The sequence below is a fragment of the Melanotaenia boesemani genome, chromosome 14, assembly GCF_017639745.1.
Source record: "Melanotaenia boesemani isolate fMelBoe1 chromosome 14, fMelBoe1.pri, whole genome shotgun sequence".
Taxonomy (NCBI): Eukaryota; Metazoa; Chordata; class Actinopteri; order Atheriniformes; family Melanotaeniidae; genus Melanotaenia; species Melanotaenia boesemani.
The window spans coordinates 11102472-11126996 of NC_055695.1; the positions used below are offsets into that span (position 1 = coordinate 11102472).

The following is a 24525-nucleotide window of genomic DNA, read 5'->3' on the forward strand; positions in this document are numbered from 1 at the left end:
TTAAACCTGAGCCCAAGATGAAGCATGTGCCATGTGTTTGAAAGGTAAACAAGCTTAACCTTTTGTGTCTGAGACTGTGTGCCCTCAGGCTGGTCCTTACTGTGGGCTACATTTGTGTGTGTTCAAAGACTTTTGTTCTTGTGTACCTTGAGGCCTGGGTTGGCTATGAGCCTGGTGTTATCACTCAGGTAGGCAGTGTAGTGCTCCACCATCCGCTTTGTTTCTGGCTGACTGAGGTGCTCATAGGGAGAGGAGAAGCTACCAGCTGCCAGCATCACTGTGGGAGATTCTGGGAAACAGGGACAAGTTTTTTGGACTAAGTTTGCATCCTGCAGTAACCCCGGTCTGTTGCTTTTGGTGCTTTTTCTTACCAACAGTGGCGAGTTGCTTGAAGTGCAGGCAGGAGCTGGGCTGACCCAGCAGATCCAGACGATGATAGAGCAGCTTAGAGCTGGGAGCTGTATTCAGATTCTTCAGCTGCTTCACTGGGATCTCTGGTTGCACGTACACAATACACAGGATGAATGACGTGTCCTGGACCTAGAGGACAAAACAAGGAGAGGAGGAAACCAAATATAAATTGAAATGAATCCTGTAATTGTCATCAAATCTAATTAAAGGGCCCAAACCTTCCAGCGGCTCACAGCTCTATACTTCTTCATCCCTCTAAAGGCCAGGCTCCCCAGCACATAATTTCATTTTAAAATAAAAGTCCCCAAAATTACAGAGTGCTGTGGCTTTCACATAGAATGTAAAAATGAGAAAAAAGGTGAATTCAAATGCGATTTTCAGCCATGGACTTTGGTTAAAAAAGAAGCCCTAGCAAACCTGGAGAACTTGAAGCTGATCAGCTTTAGCTTTTCAGCCTCTGTAGAAACAAGGGACATCAAAATCTAAAAAACTAAGTTAAACCTGCAAAATCTGTTTCATTGTAAGTGACTGATTTTGTCTACATGTTTATTCATTTGTTAGTTTATTTTTGTTTTGTTTTTTTTTTGGGGGGGGGGGGGGGGGGGGTACCATTCATGTTTTGGAAGGTAAAACTATATATAAGCTACATTATGTAATAATGGGTTAAAAACCTGATGTGAAAATGGGAGCAACTTGTAATTAACTCCAGTTTCTATGTGTTCATTATAATGAAAGAACAGATTTCCTGTATGAATATTTGGTGAACACATATCATAGAAGAAAACTAAACTGCACTTTATGGTTAATTAACTGGTGTTTTTGGTCTATTTAGCTGATTAGCTAATAAGGAAAAATGCAGCTTTAAGTTCCCTTTGTTGATTGATGCTGTTTTCATGTTGAATAAATCTGCATTCTTTCTAATGGCCAACGGGGGGCGATGTTTTTAACTCTATTCATTAAATACTGTTATATTGTTTTCATGATTTTTACAGCTGGTTTTAGGTAGTTCACAATAAAATATTATGTTTATTATATAAACATACTGCTTCAATTGCTTGTTAACACAAATCAGCAACTCAGTGCATTTAGACAACTTGCTGAAGTCTAAACACAGCATCAGAATGGGGAAGAAAAGTGACTTTGAGCGTAATTGTTGGTGCCTGACAAGCTGGTCTGAGTATCTCAGAACTGCTGATCTACTGAGATTTGCACACACAACAACCAAAAAGAGATAATATCCAGTGAGCAGCAGGTGTCTGGACCAAAATGCCTTGTTGATGTCAAAGGTCAGAGGAGAATGGGCAGACTGGTTGAAGATTATAGAAAAGCAAAAGTAACTCAAAATAACCACTGATTACAACTAAGGTATGCAGAATGCCATATCTGAACATCTAACCTTGAAGCAGATGGGCTACAGCAGCAGAAGACCACACCAAGTCCCTCTCCTGTCAGCTAAGAACAGAAAACTGAGGCTAAAATTCACACAAACAGACTGGACAGTAGAAGATGGAAAAATGTTTCCTGGTCTAATGAGACTTTATTTCATCTACCATAATCAGATTGCTGGATCAGAACTTGGTGTATACAATATAATACCATGGATCCTTCCTGACGCATATCAATGGTGTGCAGCTGCTGGAGGTGTAATGGTGTGAGGGATATTTTCTTGGACCACTTTAGACCCCTTAGCATCACCTGAGCATGGTTTAAACACCACAGCCTACCAGAGTATTGCTGCTAACTATGTCCAGCCTTCTTCTGATGGCTACTTCCAGCAGGATAATGCACCATGTCACAAACCCAAATCATCTCTAACTGGTTTTTTAAAACATGACAGTGAGTTCACTGTACTTCAATGGCCTCCACAGTCACCAGCATAGAGCACCTTTGGGATGCAGTGGAACAGAAGATTCTCATCCCAGATGTGTGGCCACAAATCTGCAGCAGTTGTGTGATGCTATTATGTCAATATGGAGCAAAAACTCTGGGGAAGCCATGAAGAATGAAGACAGTTCTGAAGGCAAAAGTGGGTCCAACCCAATTCTGACAAGGTGTTTCCTAAAAAGAACTGACCTGTGAGTAGATGTTCTTGTTCAAAATAAAGTGGAGGATAAAGCAGGATAGATTTTAGAACAGTGCTAACTTGTGAGTGACAAGTCTTGATGGGTGGGCAGAGTTCTGCCAATTCTGCCAATGGGATTCATGCATGGTCCAGGGGTGGGGAACGCCAATCCTTGAGAGTAGCTGACTTGCAAGTTTGAAATGTTTTCCTATTCCAACACAACTGAGTGGGGAAACATCTAAAACCTGCAGAACAGTTGCCTGGGAGGTCCAGAGTTCCTGACCCCGTTGTCTAAACAATGCTAGTGGATGCAAAAAGGGAGAGCTGGGGTTACATTCTTTACTTTAAAAACCCTAAAATAAAAGCGAACATTAATACTACCTTTATGTCAACTGCTAAAAAACTACTAAAATTAGGCTCTTGATGCCATCTTTCCCAATTAGATCAGTTTTTATATTCAGTTCTCAGCTACAGATGAGAAAAGTGTCCTTTTAACAGCTGTTTTACTATTGGTGTTTTACTCTCATACATCTCATCGCTGAATCAAGCAACATGTTGGACACACTGCAAGTAGTTTTCAGACTGATCCAGAAAACTCCAATCTCTCATCAATGAGAGAGACAAAGAAAGAGAGAGAGAGAGAGAGAGAGAGAGGCCAAATTTACACCAAAGGTGATGTGTTTGAACTCGAGTGACTCAAGTGGAAAAAAAAACATGTCAAAAGCACACAAAAAGAAGTTTGAGTAAAATGCCCTAATTAAATGTGCTTTCTCTGCTTCTGCCAAAAAAATCTAAAAGCAAAAAAAAAAATTCTCTGAAAGACGTGATGTTGTTTCATGTCCTGTTGCCATTTTCCCCTAAAACATGCCACTTCTGGGACACGGAGGAAAAGCAGATTTGAGCATTAGACAGCTGATGGCTGTGGGTTTTTTATTCCAAGGACTAATTTAAAGGTGGTGGAGGTTTGGTGGTGACATAAACATTGGGAGCAGAAATCTTTACACTGTTGTTGCAGAGCGGTGCAGTGAAGATCAAGAGAAGGGGAGGGAAGGGGCATTGTGTAAATAAATGACAGCATTGTTCCAACTATAGCAATGGCTGTTCAGGAGTTTTACTGTGTAAGAACTCACACCGGTTCTAAGGTACAATACTTCTACTAATGAGTACTCTGGTCTGCTGGCAGTGAAATGTGAATACTGAACCCCACTACATCATTTGTTTGACTCACATAGCATTTTCTCTTTGTCAAAGAGTAGAATCATGCAGACAATATGAAGAAGATAATGTGCAAAGGACTCCTTTAAAGAAGAAGTTTGAGGAATTCTGTTTGGTGTCTTTACAGTGAACAGGAATACTTACCAGTTTCCAGGCGTAGCTGACATTGTACGCGTCTTTGCTGTTGTCTCTGAGGCGGTTGGTGTGCCAGGACAGGGAGGAGTTAACAGGCACAGCAATGACTTGACTGCCCAAAGGGAGGCTGCAAAACACACACTTTGAATTACAAAATGCCCTCAACAATAAGCTCATCTGTGCATTGCAGCCTAGAGGAATTTTTGTTTTAGTCGTTTTTAACAGTAAAACTCATCTTCTCTCACCTGAGGATGTTCTGTCGGACAACAGGGAATCCTGGGATATTCTCATAGTGGATGATATCTGTGTGCAGGGGAGGCTCAGTCATCAGGTAGGGCCTCGTCAGTGAAGGGTGCATCAGGGTGTAACCTGCAGCATGATACATGTTCAGTGGTTTTAGTAAAGCAAAAGAACAACAGGGCGATCAGCTAAAACAGGAGCAGGGGACTCACTGCTGAGGACATGCAACTAACAGCTAATCATGACAACAGGTTTGCGTAATTATATGTTGGTGCATGATTTTTAAAAAGTCAGAAAGACAGTCATAAACATATTTAAATTCTTCAGACTGTTTTAAAAGAGTTTGTCACACAGAGCCTTAAAACTTCAATAGCAGATAAACTAAATGCAAGAAATATTTAAAACGCACTCATTTGCTATTTTTGGCTCTTTCCTGTCGATGCCTTTTGTTAGCTGCATATTTTAATACTAATTGGCAGCAGATGATTTGAACAGCAGCTAATAGCTTTAATGGGAGTCATTTGTCCTTGTTTATGGAGTTGAGGATCTAATAGGCAGTAATGAGCTATAATTTGATGGCATATTTATTACTATAGCAAAATCAAAAAGAGACTCATTGAAAGGTGCAGCAAAGAAGCAAACCTCACACCTGCAGACATTCTTTAACTTGTGAAAAATTCACAAGTTGAACATTTATTTCATCCTTTCAGGTAAGTCCATGTAATTCGCATTAAAAAAAAAAGCTTTAGGATGCCAACATACTTTCCCCCAAGTCCCTCCTCACATACCAAACATTTCTTTACAGCTGAGACTCCAACTTTCCTTTCATTCTTTTTCTACTCAAAGCTCCTCAGAAACTTTCCTTTTAATTTGAGATTTGGAATCCATTCTTGTTCTTACCTGTTAGCTTGACTTTTTTCACCCTGATGTGCAAAACTCCTGTAAAAGCCCATCCACTAATGTCACTTCTCTCCAGGCTGGCACAGCACAGCCTTTCCTGCTTTAAAGCACCAGTAGTTGAGTCAAAATCCTCCTCAGTCGAGGCCAACACAAACCTGGACCGGACATGGGCACTAACCGTTCGGCACTGTGGCAACGCACTGAGGCAGCTCAACGGAGAATGAAGTGCCAAAGAAATGCCAGCACTACATAGAAGATGTCAATTAATCCTAATAAGAAATAATGGCCGTAGAGGAAGATGAGACAAACCAAATAAAGAGCTTTTCCACTTTTAAGTGGAAGAACAAATATAAAAAAAAAAGACTAGAAATGTTTCCTATAGAATTCTCCTGTCTTTTGTATCATCTGGAAGAAAGTGGGCCGAAGGCAGAATTAAAGCCTATTAATGAGAAATGTTTGCATTTCTCTGTGCACGCCTCTGTGACTGACCTTTGTTGTCAATGAGGAAGGTGTATGAAGCCAGGGAGTCTTGGTAGTAGGTGACGTCCTCCAGGATGTAGGCCAGGTTTACGTCCACCCCAACGACACCCAGAAGCAGGTTACCAAAGTAACATGGCCGGCTCACAGTCATAATAAATCCTTGTGATTAAGAAATTAAGTTAATCTAAAAATCTTTCTCCTGAAACTAAAAATCACTTAATATCATCTGTGACTGGATTTCGCTCACCATCTCCCATCGGGTCAGAGTAGGGCAGGCTGAAGCGGGCCAGGTCGATCATACGATTGGGCAGGTTGATGTAAAAGCGTCCTACCGTCGTCTCAAGGTTGCTCAGCTGGTTCAGCACCATCATACTGCCTTTCATCACCTGCATCATGGAAGCTCCTGCAGATCCGGCCGAGGACGCGACAGAGGAGCGCTCTCGGTCAAACATTCGGTCGACTCCATACTTCACTGAATTCTGCTCTGCCAGGTCTCTTAGGAAGGCAAGCTCCTTCAAGCCTGTAACTCCCTCTGAGGGAGGAAAAGAGAGGAGTGGTACAGAAAGTGAGTTAGGGATAAGAAAGGAGGTCAACTGTTTGATTTAATTAAGCAGAAATATTGGGAACAGATCTGTAACTTGTGGTTTGCCTACAGACCAGTTGAAAAGGGTAACAGTGAAAATGAAAAGAGGAGGGAGTGGCTGAAAAGGAGCTGAATGAAGTAAACAGTTCTTCACTAGAGTGCATGACTCAAATTCCGACTATAAAAGGCAACATTTTCTCTTTTTCCTCTGGCTATAAGAAGAGAATTACTTCAAGAAGCTCAGAGACAGAAATCACACTCCTGCCACCAAACAAGGGCTCAATTCAAAGCAACTCTTGGGACGAGAAGTTTATTTTTACTATAATTAACCTCGTGCGCTTCACATGGTTGAACAGCAAAAAGCTGGCATTAAATTGGATTATAATAAACCTTGCCACATGAAATTTGCCCAAAAAGTGTTTCAACAGTAGAAGCAGAGACAGACATCAACATGCAGGCCTTGGCTTGTAGTCCTGCTTGATGGTCTCCGTAAATTTCACTCTTACAGTCCCATGCTCCTACAAAGCCCAGCTGTCGTCTGTCAAGCTCAGAGATCGTGACATAAATAAATCCCTCATTGCTTTAAAGACAATATTCAGCTCAAACATGAATGCACACTTCAGACTTCACCTTTCCAGGCATCATAAGGTCTTTTAGAGGATGGATGGAAAAATAGATGGATGTGTGGCAGTTCCCTACAGCTGTCACCTGAACATTTGGCATCCCATGCCACATTGGGAAGGACGGGGCAGACTGTCTGCCAGCATCCAATCACTGAATGGATTACAGCAGAATCCCTTTTTAATACCAAGGCTCTGCTCTTTTCATCATTATGCTGGGCTATAGAGTGGAGGCGATGTCGCCATGGATGATAGCATCAAACAAGCTCAAAGAGGAAATTCTGCTGACACCTCAGGTTTCTATTGACTTTCATTTATGTAGAAGAGAAAATGCTAACTCATGTAATATTCTGATATGTAATGTTTCTCAAAATTTCCAGAGGAATCTCTTTCCTAAAAGTCAAATTTACATTTCCTACTTCTCATTAAATAGTCCCTTAATTATTCTGGGGTGTAAGAAATATGTTGAACAGTCTTTTTTTATCATTAAACTACAAAGCCATTTCCCCCCCCTGCCCCCAAAACCTGCCACAGACATATAAACGCACACACTTAAACATGAAACTGTGTGCTGTAGTACTGAGAGACTGCTGATCTGCTTGAACAATCAGCACTTCACATTTGGCAGGAGATGCGGTGAATAAGAGTCCCGCACCCACAGCAGGCCTTTCAGCATTGTGCAAAACCATCGGCCACAAAACAAATGTTTTTTTGAATATGCAATGCTAATAAACTCAAAGAACGAGAGATTTCTGCATCCTTTTCATCATCTCTCTTAAAAGACCCAAGGTCCTCTGTCAGTCACACACCGAGTGAGCAGCACGCCCTTTGAAGTCTCATGCTCCCCTCTCTTAGATGTACCTCATTTCCATTCTCCAGTGCAAAAATGATTTGTATTAATGGTGGATTAATGCAGGCTCAGCAGGAGAGTGCATGTGTGTTGCAGAGGAAGGTGGGAATTAAAGGAGACTGATGGATGGAAAAGAACAATGAAAGAGGAAAATAAGAATACAGACCTCAAATTAACACACACAAAGAGAAAAAAAAAACCTTTGAGGTTTCAGAGCGCTTTTGTTACAGTCAGTCTTCTCTTGAGCAAAATGTACAAAGGAACAGAAAATATCTAATATCATGATGTGAAACGAAACATTTCCCAGCTAAGCCAAAAGGGGAAAAAGTCCTTATTATTGTAGCCAAAAAAGGGGGAAAAGAACAAATGTGTTTTTTTTTTTAGTAAAAGGATAAAATTATTCCACGTTGATGCATTCCCATCCATCTACAGAGTCAAAACAAGTATAAAACCTGATGTAAGAGAGCTACCGTGTTGTAACATTCAGGAAAAGATCATCAATATGCAACTGAACGTGAACAAAAAGCCACCCTCTCTTTTAAAGGAAAAGAAAAACTACTAATTTTTTTCATTTGAATAATTCCTGGAAATTTTCAGTATTTGTTTAACTGCAACGACAAAAGATGGAAAAACAAACTAATAAACTTCTTAAGGAGGGTTAATGAGCAGCAGATAATTCCCCTTTACTTTTAGTTGGCCCTTCATTATTGCAGTTTTTTTGAGTGTTTCTTGTAGCAAAAGAAAATACTGAATGAACTATGTTGACTTGTGTTTGAAAGCATTAGTATATCTTCCAGGTGTAGCATCTCACCATTCATGAGAGCGTAAGTGAGGATCATGACCGAGTTGTTGAGGTGTCGGTTCTCCTCTCTGACCACACTGAGAGTGGCTCTCTTCTCCTGCTCTGACGACTCTCGAGACGTGATGCCGGATGACAGATAGATGATCACCATGTCTGTGGCTAATAGAGGACACGAGACATATCAGGCAATATCAGACAGAGTAATGAGAGCACACTGATTATAGTTACTATCTGTTAATGGCAGAAGCAAAACTTGACTTCATCTGTGAAACAGCCACAGCTCAAAGCCGCAGTTTTTCTTACTGGTGCTCTGTTTGCTGAGACTGCTGGTGTTGCGGAGCAGCTGGAAGGCCCTCTGGAAGCCAGCTGCATGTTGGGTGGCTCCATCGGATGCCTTAATATTGGAGATGAAGGTGCTCATCTTCCTCTTGGTCTCGCTGGTAGCTGGAGACAGCAAACTCTTATAGCACTGGTCTAGAGAACAGGAGCGAACCGTCTCTGCTACCGACAGAATGGAGATCTGAGGAGGAGAAGTAGTTAAAATTTAGCACTTTTACTACCTAATAAGAAAAACACAAAGGAGTCTGATCATTTCCACAAACCTTGTCGTGTTCATCTATGGCATTGAGGATGACCAACGCTGAATCCCGGGCAATCTGAAGCTGGGTTTCAGTTACAGAAGCTCCATGGTCCACCATCACCACAATGTGTTTAGACTGTGGCCGAACTGCAGAGACATACACAGGCCTGCAAGGATGCACACACAAATACATGGTCAGGTAAGGGGATGTTCAATAGCATATAAGCATATTCAATAGTTGTACGGTTTTGTATGAGTTTTGATATTTTCTTTACATCACACAGTGAATATAAATGATTTTTAGAGATTCAAAGATCATGACAAAGTTGAACAAACCACAAACACATTTCACTGTGGTGATATCAAATATGAAATAAGCCTTTTAAGATCAAATCTAGAAATGCATACTGATCTGTTATCAACTTTATGGGATTAAGATGTATTCAAGTTTTTTTGTCTAATGTGTTTAAGGAAGCATCACTGAGGAGTCAGTCTGTTGGTGCATGAAGCTACAGTTCTGATGACAAAGTTTAATTACTCTTAAAATAAGCTGAATCCATTTTTTATTTGGTTAAGACAATAATATGAAGTGTGTGTCACTTAAAGTAAAATAATGTGTGTGTGTGTGTGTGTGTGTGTGTGTGTGTGTGTGTGTGTGTGTGTGTGTGTGTGTGTGTGTGTGTGTGGTCTGCTGGATGAATTGACACATACATGGGGCAAAGAATGGAGTGATATACTCACAAAGCCTTATTCACATTAGAAACAAGCTAACTTACGTCATTTCTCCCATAGCTTTTTGCCAGGTTGCTGATCTGAACAGTAACAAGATTTAAAAAAGAAAAAAAATCCAAAAGATATGAAAAAAAAAAGAGAACGTAGAATATGTAAGGGACCAAGAGAGAGTCCTTCAGTCATGGTTTTAAAAAAAAGAAAAAAAAGAATCCACAACACTGGAGGCGTAAAATTCCACCGGACTTTGGTGGTACAAAGCCACATTCCAGCTGAGGGCATGAGTGGTGGTGGTGTGAGAGCAGCATGCCATGAGCAATGCCCTCTGGGCCACCCCCACAACAACTGGCAGAGATGGACGGAGAGGGGTGGGTGAGGGTGATGAAGTCGAAGGGAGAAACAAGTTGTTGTGGCTTCAAGCTCAGCCAGTCTGTCTCAGGAGGCTGCCACGTGTATATTTTGGTAGCAACCTAATTATTTTCTGTCTGTCTAACAGCTAGATGTCAAAAAAAAAAAATCAACAGAGAGACGTTCTGGTGTACCTGCTGCGGTGCTCATAGTTTGCTTTGCAGTGAAACTTGTGAGCAGGAAAGACGGTGAAGATGCCCTCCTCTGAGCTGAAATACTGCCACTTTATGCCTGGGTTGGACTTCAGGTTGTCAGCCAGCACTGCAGAAGAAGGGACAGACAGAGAAGTTAATTTCATCAATGAAATTAGAAGAGAGAAATGTGCGTTAAAGCTGTGTAGGAAGTGATTGCTCATTTATATTTTATTTCTTTTTCATTTTAAATGTAAATTCTTAAAATTAATAGCAATATTAAGAGGGAACACCACAGTCCCTAAAGTTTGAATCAGAGACATCTAAACCTTTTTTGTTCATCATAACCCCTCTCTCTTTTACTGGTCTTTTGTTTTACAGCATATCAGAGACTACGTAAGCTTCCTTATTTATGCTTTACGAGGTCTCAAATACTGCCCTGCCTTCTGTTTAACCACTGGTCAGGGCACTGTGCACATCTTTCATTCACTTTCTGGATTTTTATCTGAGATGGCAGTCTGCTACAGCTTCTGCAGGCTTATTTTGTTAAAATTGTTAGTGAGATTTTAACAAGGGGTGTCAAAATTACCACTTGCTAAGTGGAAAGAGTTAGGGAGATACAAATAGCAATTTTTGGTCTTTAACCAAGGAAAAAAAACAACAACACAAGGGGATCAGTGTGCTTCAAAGTTGGCTTATATGAAAAACTAGCATGTGCAGCTCATTAGACGACTTTTCTTTATTTAAGATACAGAAAAGAAGGTCAACGGCAGCCAATCTAATCATCTCAAGTCCTCTAAGAGGAGGTAGAAATAACCACCAGTCTTTATATGACGCACATGCTGAAACAGGCTTCAAACATGTTATCTGCAGTGTACAGCAAAGTGTTTCAGTTCTTTAAACCATGTGAGAATAATAACAGTCCTTAATTTAATGTTATCTGAAGAAAAGGCTTGGTTTGACTTGACTAGATGTGTCAGTGTTTAATTTCTTAGCACTTATAATTATTAGGTCATTAAAAGCTTAATCTGCACTAGAGGTGTTCCGATCGATCGGCCACCGATCATGATCGGCCGATTTCCATGAAAAAACATGTGATCGGTGATCGCCGATCACATGTTTTTTTGCCGATCGCAAAATCCGATCACTTATATTACATACTTTGCAGCCTACAATGGTGCTGTTTGCGTGTGCAGTGACGTAGCTTCCGCTTTCCTCCTCACTGAACATGTGCGCAAATCCAAAATAAACATGTCCGCCGTGTGGAAGTTTTACACTGTGTGTGACAGTGACATCAAGTTTGCATCCTGTAACACTTGCGACGGAAAAATTCCTCGTGGGGGAAGCACGGCAAAAACTTTCAACACTACGAATTTAATCCGACATTTAAAAAACAATCACTTGGCGGAGTATGGTGAGTTTACGAGACTCGCTGCACAGAGTGAGAAGAAGACACCTGGAGCAGCCAGGGCGCAGTTAAGACAAACAACAATTGCTAATGCTCGTCCGTATGAACGTGACAGTCAGAAGGCTAAGCTAATTACTACCAAAATAATGGAATTCATCGGGCTGGATGACCAGCCATTTTCAGTTGTTGAAGACACTGGGTTTCGCCGACTGCTTTCACACTTGGAGCCTCGCTACTTGCTACCTGGACGTAAATACTTCATGGACGTAGCCCTTCCGGAGCTCCATCAGACTGTGTACGCTCACATTGAACGTCTCCTGAAAGAAGGTCTCTCCTCCTCCGTAAGTTTTACGACGGACATATGGAGCTCGGATGTCAGTCCTGTCTCGTTGCTGAGTTTAACAGCTCACTGGATCGACTCAGATTTTCATCTCCATAAAGCTGTTCTGCATGCCCAGGAGTTTTCTGGCTCCCATACTGCTGTAGCTTTAGCAGCCACATTTGAGAAAATGTTTGAAACATGGCATATTCCGAAAGACAAAGTGCACGTGATACTGAGAGATAATGCCAGAAACATGGTGAAAGGCATGACAGATGCTGGGTTACCAAGTTTGGGGTGTATGGCTCACACCCTGCAGCTAGCTATTCACGAGGCAGTGTTGTCTCAGCGCAGTATAAGTGACATTATTGCCAAAGGAAGACGCATTGTAGGGCATTTCAGGCATTCGCCATTAGCATATGCAAGACTTCAGAGTGTACAGCAACAACTCGGCCAGCCCACCAAAAGACTGCAACAAGATGTTAGCACGAGGTGGAATAGCACTTATTATATGCTCGTCAGTCTCCTTGAGCAAAAGCGAGCACTGGGTGTTTATGCAGCTGACCATGAGTTGCCTGCTACCTTTACAACTTCTCAGTGGGAATTGATTGAAAACCTAACAACACTCCTACAACCGTTTGAAGAGCTAACGAAGGAAATATCATCATCAAATGCATCTGCTGCTGATGTCATACCTGCTGTGATGGTTTTGAAGCGCCTCCTTGCCAAAGAGACTGCAGCAGGTCATGGTGTGAAGACAACTAAGGACACATTGCTGGAAGCTGTCACCAGAAGATTTGCTGACATTGAAGAAGAGCCCCTCTACAGTTTGGCAACACTCATAGACCCAAGGTGAGAGAATTATTATGTAATGGTGGAAAATTAAGTATTTTCAAATACTTTACATTTTTTATCCTCAACTGACCTGAGACAATTAGTTTCATGTGAAATAAATGTGATTTTCCTCTGCCCTCTTAAAGGTACAAAGACAGATTTTACTCTGAAGACTTGAAGACCAACACACACAGACTGCTTGTTGGTCTGATGACACAAGCCACTCAGAGGAGCCCAAAACAAAGACCTGAAGCTGACAGCACAGGGGAACCAGCAGAGAAGGTGCCGAGACCAGGGTCCTTGTCTTCAGTGTTTGGTGAAATCTTGGGAGAAGAATCCAGGCACCAGGTTCTCACAGAAAATGCAACACCATCAGAAATGATCATCTACCTCTCAGAGCCAACCATCTCTCGTAGTGCATCACCATTGGAATACTGGAAAGCTAACAAGGAACGCTTTCCAGGGCTTGCTAGTGTAGCAAGAGCATACTTATCTGCCCCTTGCACAAGTGTGGAGAGTGAGCGACTATTTAGCGCTGCATCCAACATTGTGGATGAACACAGGAATAGACTCATGCCTGAAAAAGCGGAGATGCTTCTCTTTATTAAAAAGAATCTTCCCACAATGCTCAACAAGTAATACGTATTTACAACAGCATGTGTTAAGGCTGTTCAACGTTTCTGCCTGTTCAAAGCAAATGCACTTTAAATTCACTTGTGATATTTTCTGTTTCATGGTCTTTAAGACCACATTAATGTTGTTCAGGTGGCAGATGGTTATTCATTTTACATATAAAGCAGCAGGCCCATTGTAGGTTTTTTTTTTATTCATAAAAGGTAAACAGTTTTTTTCTTTTCAGAACATGTAACTCATGCACAAAACAGTAAGCTCTTCTCTCAGCTAGTAACCTGTCTATGACTGTAAATGTTTCCTTTTTTACTTGACATTTTATCCTGGTAATGTTAAGGTTTTTTTATTTTTTTAATTTCTGCATCATTTCCTGTTCAAAGGGAAAGCACTTTAATTTCATTTGGCCTGTTTTCTGTTTCAGAGTCTTTAAGGCCACAGTAATGTTGTTTAGGTAGCAGATGGGTTATTTATTTATTTTACTATACATATAAAGCAGCAGACCCATAGTATTTATTTTATAAATTTAAAAAAGGTAAGCAGTTTTTTCTTTGCAGAACAGAGGTTACTCATGCACAAAATAGTAAGCTGTGCTCTCAGGTAGTTCTGATTTAATTAGTTAACTCAAATGCAACCTGCCTATGACTGTGAATGTTTCCTTTTTGACTTGACATTTTATATGGGCAATGCTAAGTTTTTAGTTTTGTTTCTTTTAATATCTGCATTATTAAGCCTGTAGGGAGCCTTAAATCTGTTTTCAGTCTGTTAACAATAGTATTACTAATTAGAATTTACTACTATTGACTGAGTAGTTCATTTATTGTGCCTTAAAGTGTTTTGTATTTTTTCTCTTGGAAAACGTAAATAAAATGTTTTGTTTTTCTCTAAATGAAGGGGATTTATGGTTTCTTTTTCCAAATCATGTAGCCAGTAGTGCTTCTAATGTAATTTAAAAAAATTCGGCCAATCCATGTGATCGGTATCGGTGATCGGCAGTGATCGGCACTTATTAGTGATCGGGATCGGAATCGGCTGATCAAAACCTGATCGGAGCATCCCTAATCTGCACACATGATATGTTGTCATTTGGCTAAATATTGTTAGGACAGGACTTCAAAATATCTTGATACACATAGTCTCTAAATGTGGGCATACTGAGTTAATCACCTGCTAAAGAAAACTTGTTACCAGTTTTGCAAGCTGATTTTTTTTTCCTCCTCCTTTTTGGTTGGTGCAAAAAAATACTCAAACATTCAAGTGACAAACAGCGAACTCACACAACTTATAAGAATTTTAACATACACAAAAAAAAAAGAAAACCACCAAAAATCACTACTGGTTATATTTACTCTTTATTGAGACACATGCATCATCCATGCCTGGTGACTCCATCCATCTCTGTGGCTCATGTAAACAGGAACCACTCAGCTGCGTCAACAGCAGAAGGATTATATAAACATATGTTGATCTATTCTGCCAACAATGTTTAAATCTCAGAAAGAGATGGACGAGGCAAGAAATTGTGACCACATGACACTCATTTTCCTCCAATTTTACAACTTCTGTCTTCAAATAATCTGCTTTGATGTATCAGCATCAACATATAAACAGTTTAAAGTACAGCTATAACACTGAAAGTGCCACCCAAGTGTATCCTTTTAGTTTCCTGCTCTAAATGTCTAAATGTTTAGTTTTATTGGAACTTAATTGAGACGAATGGTTGTATCTTTCTTTAATTTGAGTATCTTTTAGTCCCCGTTGCCTGCATCTGGTGCATAATGCAGCAGGAAGAGACAGTAATACACCAATACTTCAATTCTTACAACGTTCAAGCCCCTTTCAGGCCAAATATGATCACGACCCTGTTGCACTCTAAATTATTTACAGCTCCTTGTGCCATGCGGGGATGGCTCCATGTCACAAGGAGGTGAAGGCCATCCAGCCAGGCACTCCCACGAGAAGTGCCCTGAACCCAGCAGTGAGTGCAGTGCAGGTCACTTTCCTTCTCAGGGGGGAGTAACTCCTTGTTTGTTAAGTTCTACATGGGTCCACAACCCAGACCACAAAACATCTCCTCTGCACCCATTGTAACTTGGCCTGTTCAGCAAAATGTCTAGAGATCAAACCTTTGTTGTGTTAGTTCCATTGATCTGCACTACCTTCCACTTCAGCTGTTCCTCTCTAATGACACTTCAACAACCCAAATAAGGTAGTACAAGCTTTCTAATTCTTTTAAAACTCACTCACTATTTTACTATTTTCCATTTCTTTCTTTGCTTATTGCACATATTTTATTGGCTTGTATACCTCTATTATTGCTTCCTCTATTCCATCTCTTCATTCTGCAGGTATTAAATCCATTTAGGGGTATTAAATACATCCTTATCCCTGAGAATTAACACTTAAATAATAAAGGCATTCACTGTGTTATGGCAATCCAACAATCACAATTAAAAACATCACCAAACAGACACCAGTTTGTGAAACTGAAAGGCTCTGGGTCTGAAAAGGTGGTCACCAACATGGGAAGACTCAAAATGAATGATGTGGGTATAGTAGAAAGTGGGTATAACAGCAAAGTGGAGGTCACATAACACCTCTTCAATAAGAAAAACTGCTAAAAAATTGTTTAGGAGGAAAGACTGGAATAAAGAAAGGTTGAGGAAGGAGTGAAGATGTATTAAGCTAGCTCTGTAATCAAACTGCACTCAGCCCATTTTCTCTCCCACCAGCTGGTATCAGTACTGACCCTTCCATATCCACCATCTTCCTCTTTCTACATTAAAAAAATGAAATGATAGATGAAAGGGCAGAAGATGAAAGAAATACAATGCAGTCTTGACGAAATTATTCCATTTCAATCAGCTCTTACCCCTCCCTTCTTTCCCCTCATTTATCCTTCTCTCCTTCTCAACTATCCCTCCCTCACCCAGATACACCCTCCCTCCCATCCGTAGCAGCTTGTTTAGACTGGACTGAGACAAATGGGAGAGAATGAATACACTGGGAGTTTGGGGGTCAAGGAGGGCTGAGTGTGAGGGATGAGAAGGGGGGAAAGGAGGCGGAGGGGTAACTTGAACTTGCCTTGACTGGCTGGTAAGGAAAATAAAAACCCGCCGATGGTGACGTGTCATGAATGGCTGTCATTATGAATGGCTTGCAGAGAGGGGAGGCTGGAAAGGGTGGGGGCAACTATGGGATGACAGAGGATGAACTGATGGTGATGATTCATAAAGAAAGAGGAAATATCTGGTACAATGAAAAGTAGTGTTCAGTGCACTTCAGACGCCACATCTTTCAGGTATCCCTTTGGGAAATCGTAGTGTTCTTTTGAGATTAAAGATGTTCTAAAGTTCTCAGTTTTCTGAAGTTGTGAGCTATAACTTGCAAGCTCAGTCATGATCCTTGAAATATTCCACAATTTATACTCTATCCAGGAAGTTAAGCAAACCTGGATACGTTTTATTGGCTGAACTTTAAGCTCACTTTACAACTCCATATAGAACTGGAAATGAGATTAAATATGAAAAAACAGGTGAAACATTCGTAATCATATATATTCTTTTAACTTATCCTTTAAATTAATTTTTCAGCATTAATTAGATACAGTAACATACTTCACATTTTAACAAGCTTTTTGAAAACTATATTTCTGATTAAGCTCTTATTTTTCCCTAAAACAAAAAAAACTGTAAACTGTAAAATGTAAATAAAAACAAAATGCCATGATTTACCATTCTCATCAGCCCATATTTCATTCTCAAATAGAACCAAAACAACATATCCCATGTTGAAGTAAAATTTTACCATTTTATAGAAAATATTAACTTTGATGGCAGCAAAAAAAAAGTTGGGGCAACAAAAGGCTGAAAAGGTAATAAGAACAAATAAACAACTGAAGGAGCGGAGCCCTTCGGATGTAAAGATGGGCACAGATTCCCCAATTTGCAGTCAACCGTGTCCAAAAATTAGTAAAAAAAAAAAAAAAAAAAACTATTTCAGAAAAATGTTCTTCACCGTAAAATGACTGAAGATCCCACCATCTACTAATGTCATCAAAATATTCAGAGAATCAGGAGGAATCTCTGAGATAAGGCCGAAGGCTATAACCAGTCATCTTCAGGCCTTCAGGCTGCGCTGCCTTAGAAACTGACACGATTCTCTGCTGGAAATCACTGCGTTGGTTAAGGAACACTTCCAGAAATAACTGTTCATCATGCAATCCACAAATGCAGCTTAAAGTTCCATCATACAAGGAAGAAGCCATATGTTAGAACAATCTAGAAATGCTGCTGTTTTCTCTGTCGGCCAGGACATTTGTGACGGCAACACTAATGAAGGAGAATATATACAGTAGAGGTTTTAGAAGAATATATACTTCCATCCAATCCAGACAACGCCTCTTAGGGGAAGGCCTTGGATATTTCAGCTAACAATGCTAAACCACATACTGCATCCATCACAACAGCACGGCTTTGAAGGGATAGTCTGGATGTTAAAATGAGCTGCCTGCAGTCCAGACTGTACATCAACAAAAAAATTATAAGAAAATCCAGCAATGACAGCTCAGGATTGGTGAGCAGTCCGAGTCCTGCATCAAACAAGAATGGAACAACATTCCTCTCCTAAACCTCCAGCAGCAACTGGTCTCCTCATTTCCCAGATGTTTACAGACAGAAGGTAAAAGAAGCAGGGATGCTACAGAGTGGTACAAATCACCTTGTTCCAACTTTTTAGAGACATGTTGCTGCCATCAAGTTCTAAATGAGCTAATATTTTCCATGAAATGGTCAAATGTCTGAGTTTCAGCATCTGATGTTATTTATGTTCTATTAGGAATAGAATCCAGGTTTATGAGATCATTACTTTCTGTTTTCATTTATATTTTACACAGTGTCCCAACTTTTTTGAAACTGGGGTTGCATAAAGATGTTCAAGTGTGTCTGCTATAATGCAAAGTGAAAATCCTGGAAAGAACTAGCTGTAGTTTTACTAAATAGTTGTGTATTACTGTGGAAACTGCACCCTGTAAGTTCTGAAGGGATGCTGTGCAGTCTGAGATTTCTCCTCTGACAGCAGGCACTAACTGAGCGACAGCAGCAGAACAGACAAGCCAGCAAGGGAAAGATGGCTTTTGCATGGTTTTAATCAAAGTGGCCCATTTTGTTCTCAATCAGGCACAGACAGTTGTAAGTTTTACAAGGTAATACTCTGCAATGTGTATATCAGGAGCTTTAATACATGTATTTTGACTGCAGCGAGAATCAAACTGTCTATGGACGCTGAGGTCACACAAATTGCAATTCAGTGGTGTCTTATACGTTTGTAAACTGTTGCAACTTCCATTTCAGATCAAGCTGCTTTAATAAAATAATGATAAAACTTACATTATTTAAGTAAAACCAAAAACTGAGAGCTCAAAGTCAGACAGACTTCATTTGATTCCTTGACTGTGGAAAAAAGCTGAAAAGGCAGGAAACAAAAAGAAAAAAGGAAGACAGTACAAAGACTTCAAAAATGTCTCTTTGGATGCACAGAGCTCGTTTTAATCTCACATCAATGTCCTCTACTTCATTAAAATTTCAGGAGCTGCGAGAAAGATGGAAGCGATAACACAAGTTCATGAAAAACTAGTTGCAATCCCAACTTCTGTTTTATTGTTGCCCATTTTATAAACAGAAGAAATCATTTTGAAAAAGTTCAAAAGGTTCAGTTTTTAAACCAGTTTGGCTTATTCACAAGCAAATGCCTCTTGATCTGCACTCTGAGTCTGTGTGTGTGAGTTTGTGTGTTGAGCAAACCTGAGTTGAGGTCTCGTCCGGGGTTGAAAGCTCGGCTGTTGACGGTGGGGGAAAGTCTGTCACAGCAGATGGTCTTGGAGACGTTGGTATTGAAGTTTCCATCAAACCTAAACACACACAAACAGCCAGCATTTGAGAATTTATAGAGCATATCCAGCTCTTTTGTTGGAGGAGCGGCACTGGCTTTCAGATTTACCATTCCACTACTTACTTTATATAAAAACCAAACTCACAGGTTTGAGCACACCTCGGACTTTATGGCATTGACGTGTTTTTAGTGAAAAACCTTCTCACTTAGATGGACCTGAATAACATGAAGCCACAAAGTTAATGAAATAACATGAACCATATGCTGAAACTAATGAGCCCTGCTTGTTTCATTTCAGCTAAACTGCATTAGTAACTGTATCATCTGTTGCCCAGACCTCAAATTAAAGCAGAGGTTATAGCTTGTGAATAATACTTTCCATGGGAAAATGTTCTGTATTTTTCTCTTTAATATCGAGCTTGCCATGGTTTGAACAACATTAAAATAAAGACTGCTCACTTAATTTGATTATTTAAATCATGTATTTAAAAGACAAGACTTCTGTTATCGGTCCCCTTTCTTCCTTCAGTGTCATTTTGAACATTATATTACAGCACTAAACTGGGATTTGCAGACTTTATCTAGGTTTTGACTTCAGGAGTCTTTTCCTCAACCGAAAGCCAAACCGAGTTCCCAGGCAGCAAGAAGGTTAGAAGGTTGTACATTTGAGATGACAAAGAAACCGAATAGGACTTCCAGTGCCAAAAATTAAGTGCCAGCATCTTATGTCAACTTTTCTGTCTGAGTGATCTTATGTTTAATCTCAACAACAGCTTGTAAAACTTGCAATTTTTGTCACAGGAGTAACTGTTACATTTATTAAACACAACATTCAATCCCAATGATTCAGCTCTGCTTCAATAAGCTAGGGAGAAATAGCAGGCACCATAAGCCAAAACAGGAAGAGAAGCCTGAGTTTGAGCCCCTCAAGTAGCCTGCATAGATCTCTCCCTAAAGAATTTCAGAATAAAGTAGTTCATAGTCTTGAGCTATCTTTTTTTTTTTAAACAATGTTTTTACTGTTTGGAAAAAAGTTGGAATCTTGCGTGACTCTTCCGGCTTACGTTCTGCAAGCAGGATAAGACTCAGATGCTGCTTAAGTTAATTCTCAAAGTTGGTAGTTTAATATGAGCAGCAGGAACTTTTGCAGGAAATACAGATGATCCCACCTTCAAAGAGGGCAAGTGTTTGGCTGAATTAGGGCTGGACAATATATCAAGACTTTCAAATATATCGAGACTTTATCAGACGCAATATAGAAGGAGGAAATATTGTTTATATTGAGATAGCTTGTTTTGAGTTAAAAGCATCTTTTCTTTTGCATTTTTCACAGCTGTATTTTTATTATGGTAATTGAAAAGTATTTTTAATTTATTTAGTTTTAGGAGCATTTAATTTAATATAAAGGTACTTTAATTTCAGTCAGCTGTTTTAATGCACATGTGCTGCTGATCCTTAATAAAAGTGTATTTAGCACTGAAGGCTGTAAATTAGAGCTGTCTCTTTGGTTACTTGACAAAAAAAAAATATATATATATATATCTATATCGAGATATATATCGTATATCGGGATTCAGGTAAAAAATATTGAGATATAAGATTTGGTTCATATCGCCCCAGCCCTAGGCTTAATATTGGATTCTTCATTCAGTGTTCCAGTGTTTGTTAAGAGAAGGAGCAGTACATGAACTCTGCAGGGTTTGCGCAATGAAAGTCAAGTACATCACAGACACCATTAATGTCCTGGCTCACATCATCTACTATAATCCAGAAGTGAAAGAAGATGGACGAGTTAAAAGTCTAGCTGTTACAGAGCGAAAGAGGAAAACAACAATCCATGGTATCATGCCATTGTGCATGTTTATGTAAAAGCCTATACTTGAGGTTCACAAAGATACAAACGCTCAAGTTGATTGAAAAAATACTTTATGGACTATAAAAGCAAACCAGAACTGTAAGCAAGTACAGGCAGAGTCCAAAACAAGCCACACGTCCTTTGCAGTACTTATAAGCCCATACAACCATTCATCACAAGAACTTGTTAAAAAAAAAGATGGAGTTCACACTGACTGTTTTATCTTTTTTTTGTGTGTGTAGAGCTGGAGAACTTTGTTTATTCTTTAGAAGGAAACCTAGAGGTTTCCTTGCTCTTAATTGCCCTGACATGCATGCATGCCGTACTGGCTGCCACAGCACAGAACAGAGCAGCTCAGATCACAACACACAGGGAGAAGCCTCTTCCTAATGGCAAGGAGCTATAACTCAACCACATATTTTATATACATATTCACATCTTTTATTCATGTTTAAAATATTATAAATTATAATCAAAATCAAATATTATACATTTTACAGTTCATAAGTCACAAATATGAAAATCAGAATAATTCAAAACACTGCTGGATTACATTCAAGGGCTCATCTACGGCCAAGTCTAGGATTACAGTCAACATATGGCATTTGAGAAGATGAAAGTAGAAGAATGGTGGGTGGTCTCAAAGATAAAAATAAGATGATTGCTTCAAACATTACATTAACTATGCCAAACCCTAAAAAAATACACAGCGGAGGTCACGGATGAATCCTTCGCTCACAGAGTTCTACTGTGCTCAAGCCTATTTGGAAGAAATATATTTGAACATATAATGAGCCTCATATTTTAAATTGTTAATTAAATGATTCCTCCTCCACGATGATGAAGAGAGATGCAATTAAACGGTGCAGGCAGTATTCATATGTGGGTCACAAGGAAAGACACAGACAGGAGAAAGTCATGGGCAAAGGGATGGGAATCCAAACTCTGGCTAGGATGTGTGAGTCTAAACACACACACAAAAATAGACGCATGCAAGAAATACTGTATGAGTGACTTGATTTAAATGTAAGCAGAACATACCCAAAAAACTGCTTTTCCAAACATATTTACAACCTATCCAGGTCAGCTGATGGTGAAATGCATGCAAAATGTCCATAGCAAGTAGTTTTGCACATATTCCAAGTAACATTTTTTTCCATCAATTCTTTTTAAAGGTTTTTACAGAAATGTATCAAAGTTGCAGAGAATCAAGTTGTTGAAAACAGAGCTGAAGATTTGTGCTTTAGGCTGCACTCAATCACATAAATGCATGATTATAAAGTCAGATCTGTCTCATTGACATGATTTGAAAATTAATATAAGCCTACATACATAAAATAATGCTTGGGGTGGAGGGGGGTCACCAAGAATTCCCTTACACAGATGACATGTAATTTTACAGAAATGTATTTTAACATCATCAGCAGTGCTATTTCAATATGTGTTATATGTATGTCAAATGCAAAGCCTAGTTTCCACAGCCTGCAAACAAAAGGGAGGTATGCAGAGGAGCAGGCTGTTCTGCAGTGCACCAAGCCTGGGTACTTTGATCCTTCCTTCCCTCTAACTACATTCCCCTTCACATCCTCTGGCTTAGCAACAAACAGACAAACATGTGAACTTGTAAACACGCACACATGCTGCACACTTGCAGACCTGGCACTGGTCGTTTTGACTGACAGGTACTGTGATGTACAAGCTGCTTTTGAACATCACACATTTAGAGTCCCATAAGGCTAAAGTCATTACTATTCTCCTTCAATCCTCTCTGCATAAAGGGGGTGGGCAGGATGCTCAGCAAAATGCATGCCAGATAAAAAAAAACAAAAAAAAAACACATTTGCAGCCGCTTTGAATTTGACATCAAAAAAACATGAGAAAGAAGGAGAGAGCGAGGAGGAAAGCTGCAAGTCTGATCAAAACATCTCAATGAGGGCAGAAAAATCTGTTTCTTAAAAATGAGGCTTGACCCACCAGAGTTGCAGAAAATACAAATGCAAACTGCCTTTCATTTATTAGGGAAAAGATAAAAAAAAATTATGGCATAAATCCAAACTACTCCCAAAATATTGCTAAAAACACAAAGTTAGCATTCCACTAGCAGTGAATATTAATAACATATTGAAGGAAAGCTCGATCATCATACCCTTGAAGCCGGGTGTTCTACGATAAAATAGAATTCCCCTCATAATTCGAATTAATAAAGAGCACTAGGATCAGCGACTTTTTCAAGATTCCTTGAGATTCGAGTATATTTATCTCAGAGTTAAGTTGTGTATTACAGGAAAAATAGGACAAAAGCAGCCTTCCCAATTTGCAATGGAAAAATCTTTAAGGCACCAGAGAAAACACATGAAAACCCACCCCTTTGCAGCACAAAGGGAAAAATGCAGCCTTCCAAAAAAAAAAAAAAAAAAAAGGTAGCACCTGTCATTTTCAGTGTTGCAGCCATTCTATTACATTAAGCTGCACCCAGGTACAGGAAGTGAGTATGTCCACATAGCAGCCAACCCTACACCATTCAAAACACCCTGTGAAAACAATTACCTTCAAGAGGCTGGCTGCTGTGTGAGCCACAAAAAAGAGTAATACCATTTCTAATGTGTTTGCTATCCCTCAGTGGTAGAGCAAGCAATGTGCTAGCTGGAGAACTGAGTGCTTGAAGAAGGTCTTTCATGTATAAAGCTCTACCAAAACAGATTTGATTGTAATGCCAAAATGCAGAAGAGAAATAGGAAAACAGTTTCTAGCAGCTATTTTAGAAGAGAGGATAATTGAGGTAAAGCTCGAAGGGTTTTGATCCAGTGTCATTACATTAAACTGAGAGGTACCTCTGATATTCTGGTCTTTTATCAGGCATGAAGACAGATGTGAACAACATAGTACAGATGTTTTTCAGAACAGTGTTGCCCAAAATATGGCTGCTACTACCAAAACCTTTAAAATAGTCAGACTTAAAATAGTATGAAACTTTTTTTTTTTTCCAATGTTAGACTACCACACCGAGAAAATGAGTCCAATTTCTCCTGCATGTTTGTGTTCAGTTAACACACCAGCGGCAATCAAAAAGAGAGAGTGAAAGCGGGGTTAGATGTGAGAGTTTAAACATGTGCTTCACACATAAAAAGTGCCACAAATTATTGGAGTAAAGCTTTAAATGGCTTGTTGTTGGTCACAGGCGACAATGCACATAGCCACTACATGGTGTCAGAATGGCGTTTTTTTTTTTTTTTTTGGGGGGGGGGGGGGGGGTGTCATGGTTTGATCCCCCGTGCAGTCAAACCATCCCACATGTCCAGACAGACCATAAATCCAGTTTACAAGATCAGCTAAGCTGTTGGCATTCGCGTGGACTGACTGCAGCAGAGGAGGTTTCCAAAGCCCACAGCTGACCAACATATATGGGCTGGTAGTCAGGAGGCCTCTGGGCGTCACAAATTAAACTGT

General features: G+C 39.8%; 2 protein-coding genes across 2 annotated transcripts in view; one reads left to right on the plus strand and one right to left on the minus strand.

Moving 5' to 3' along the window:
- cachd1 (cache domain containing 1) overlaps positions 1–24525 on the minus strand; it is an 89499-nt gene that overhangs the window by 16800 nt on the left and 48174 nt on the right. Inside the window, exons 4-14 of the mRNA XM_042006766.1 lie at positions 19136–19242; positions 10150–10276; positions 8901–9045; positions 8602–8818; positions 8308–8457; positions 5691–5975; positions 5453–5602; positions 4069–4192; positions 3833–3950; positions 372–540; positions 147–289 (exon numbers count right to left, since the gene is read on the minus strand). Coding sequence (XP_041862700.1) covers positions 147–289; positions 372–540; positions 3833–3950; positions 4069–4192; positions 5453–5602; positions 5691–5975; positions 8308–8457; positions 8602–8818; positions 8901–9045; positions 10150–10276; positions 19136–19242 — 1735 coding nt within the window. The remainder of the gene's footprint in view (positions 1–146; positions 290–371; positions 541–3832; positions 3951–4068; positions 4193–5452; positions 5603–5690; positions 5976–8307; positions 8458–8601; positions 8819–8900; positions 9046–10149; positions 10277–19135; positions 19243–24525) is intronic.
- LOC121653349 (zinc finger BED domain-containing protein 4-like) lies at positions 11220–14217 on the plus strand. Its single transcript, XM_042006767.1, has 2 exons — positions 11220–12725; positions 12854–14217. The coding sequence occupies exons 1-2, from the start codon at positions 11263–11265 to the stop codon at positions 13344–13346; spliced, it is 1956 nt and encodes a 651-aa protein (XP_041862701.1). The 5' UTR covers positions 11220–11262; the 3' UTR covers positions 13347–14217.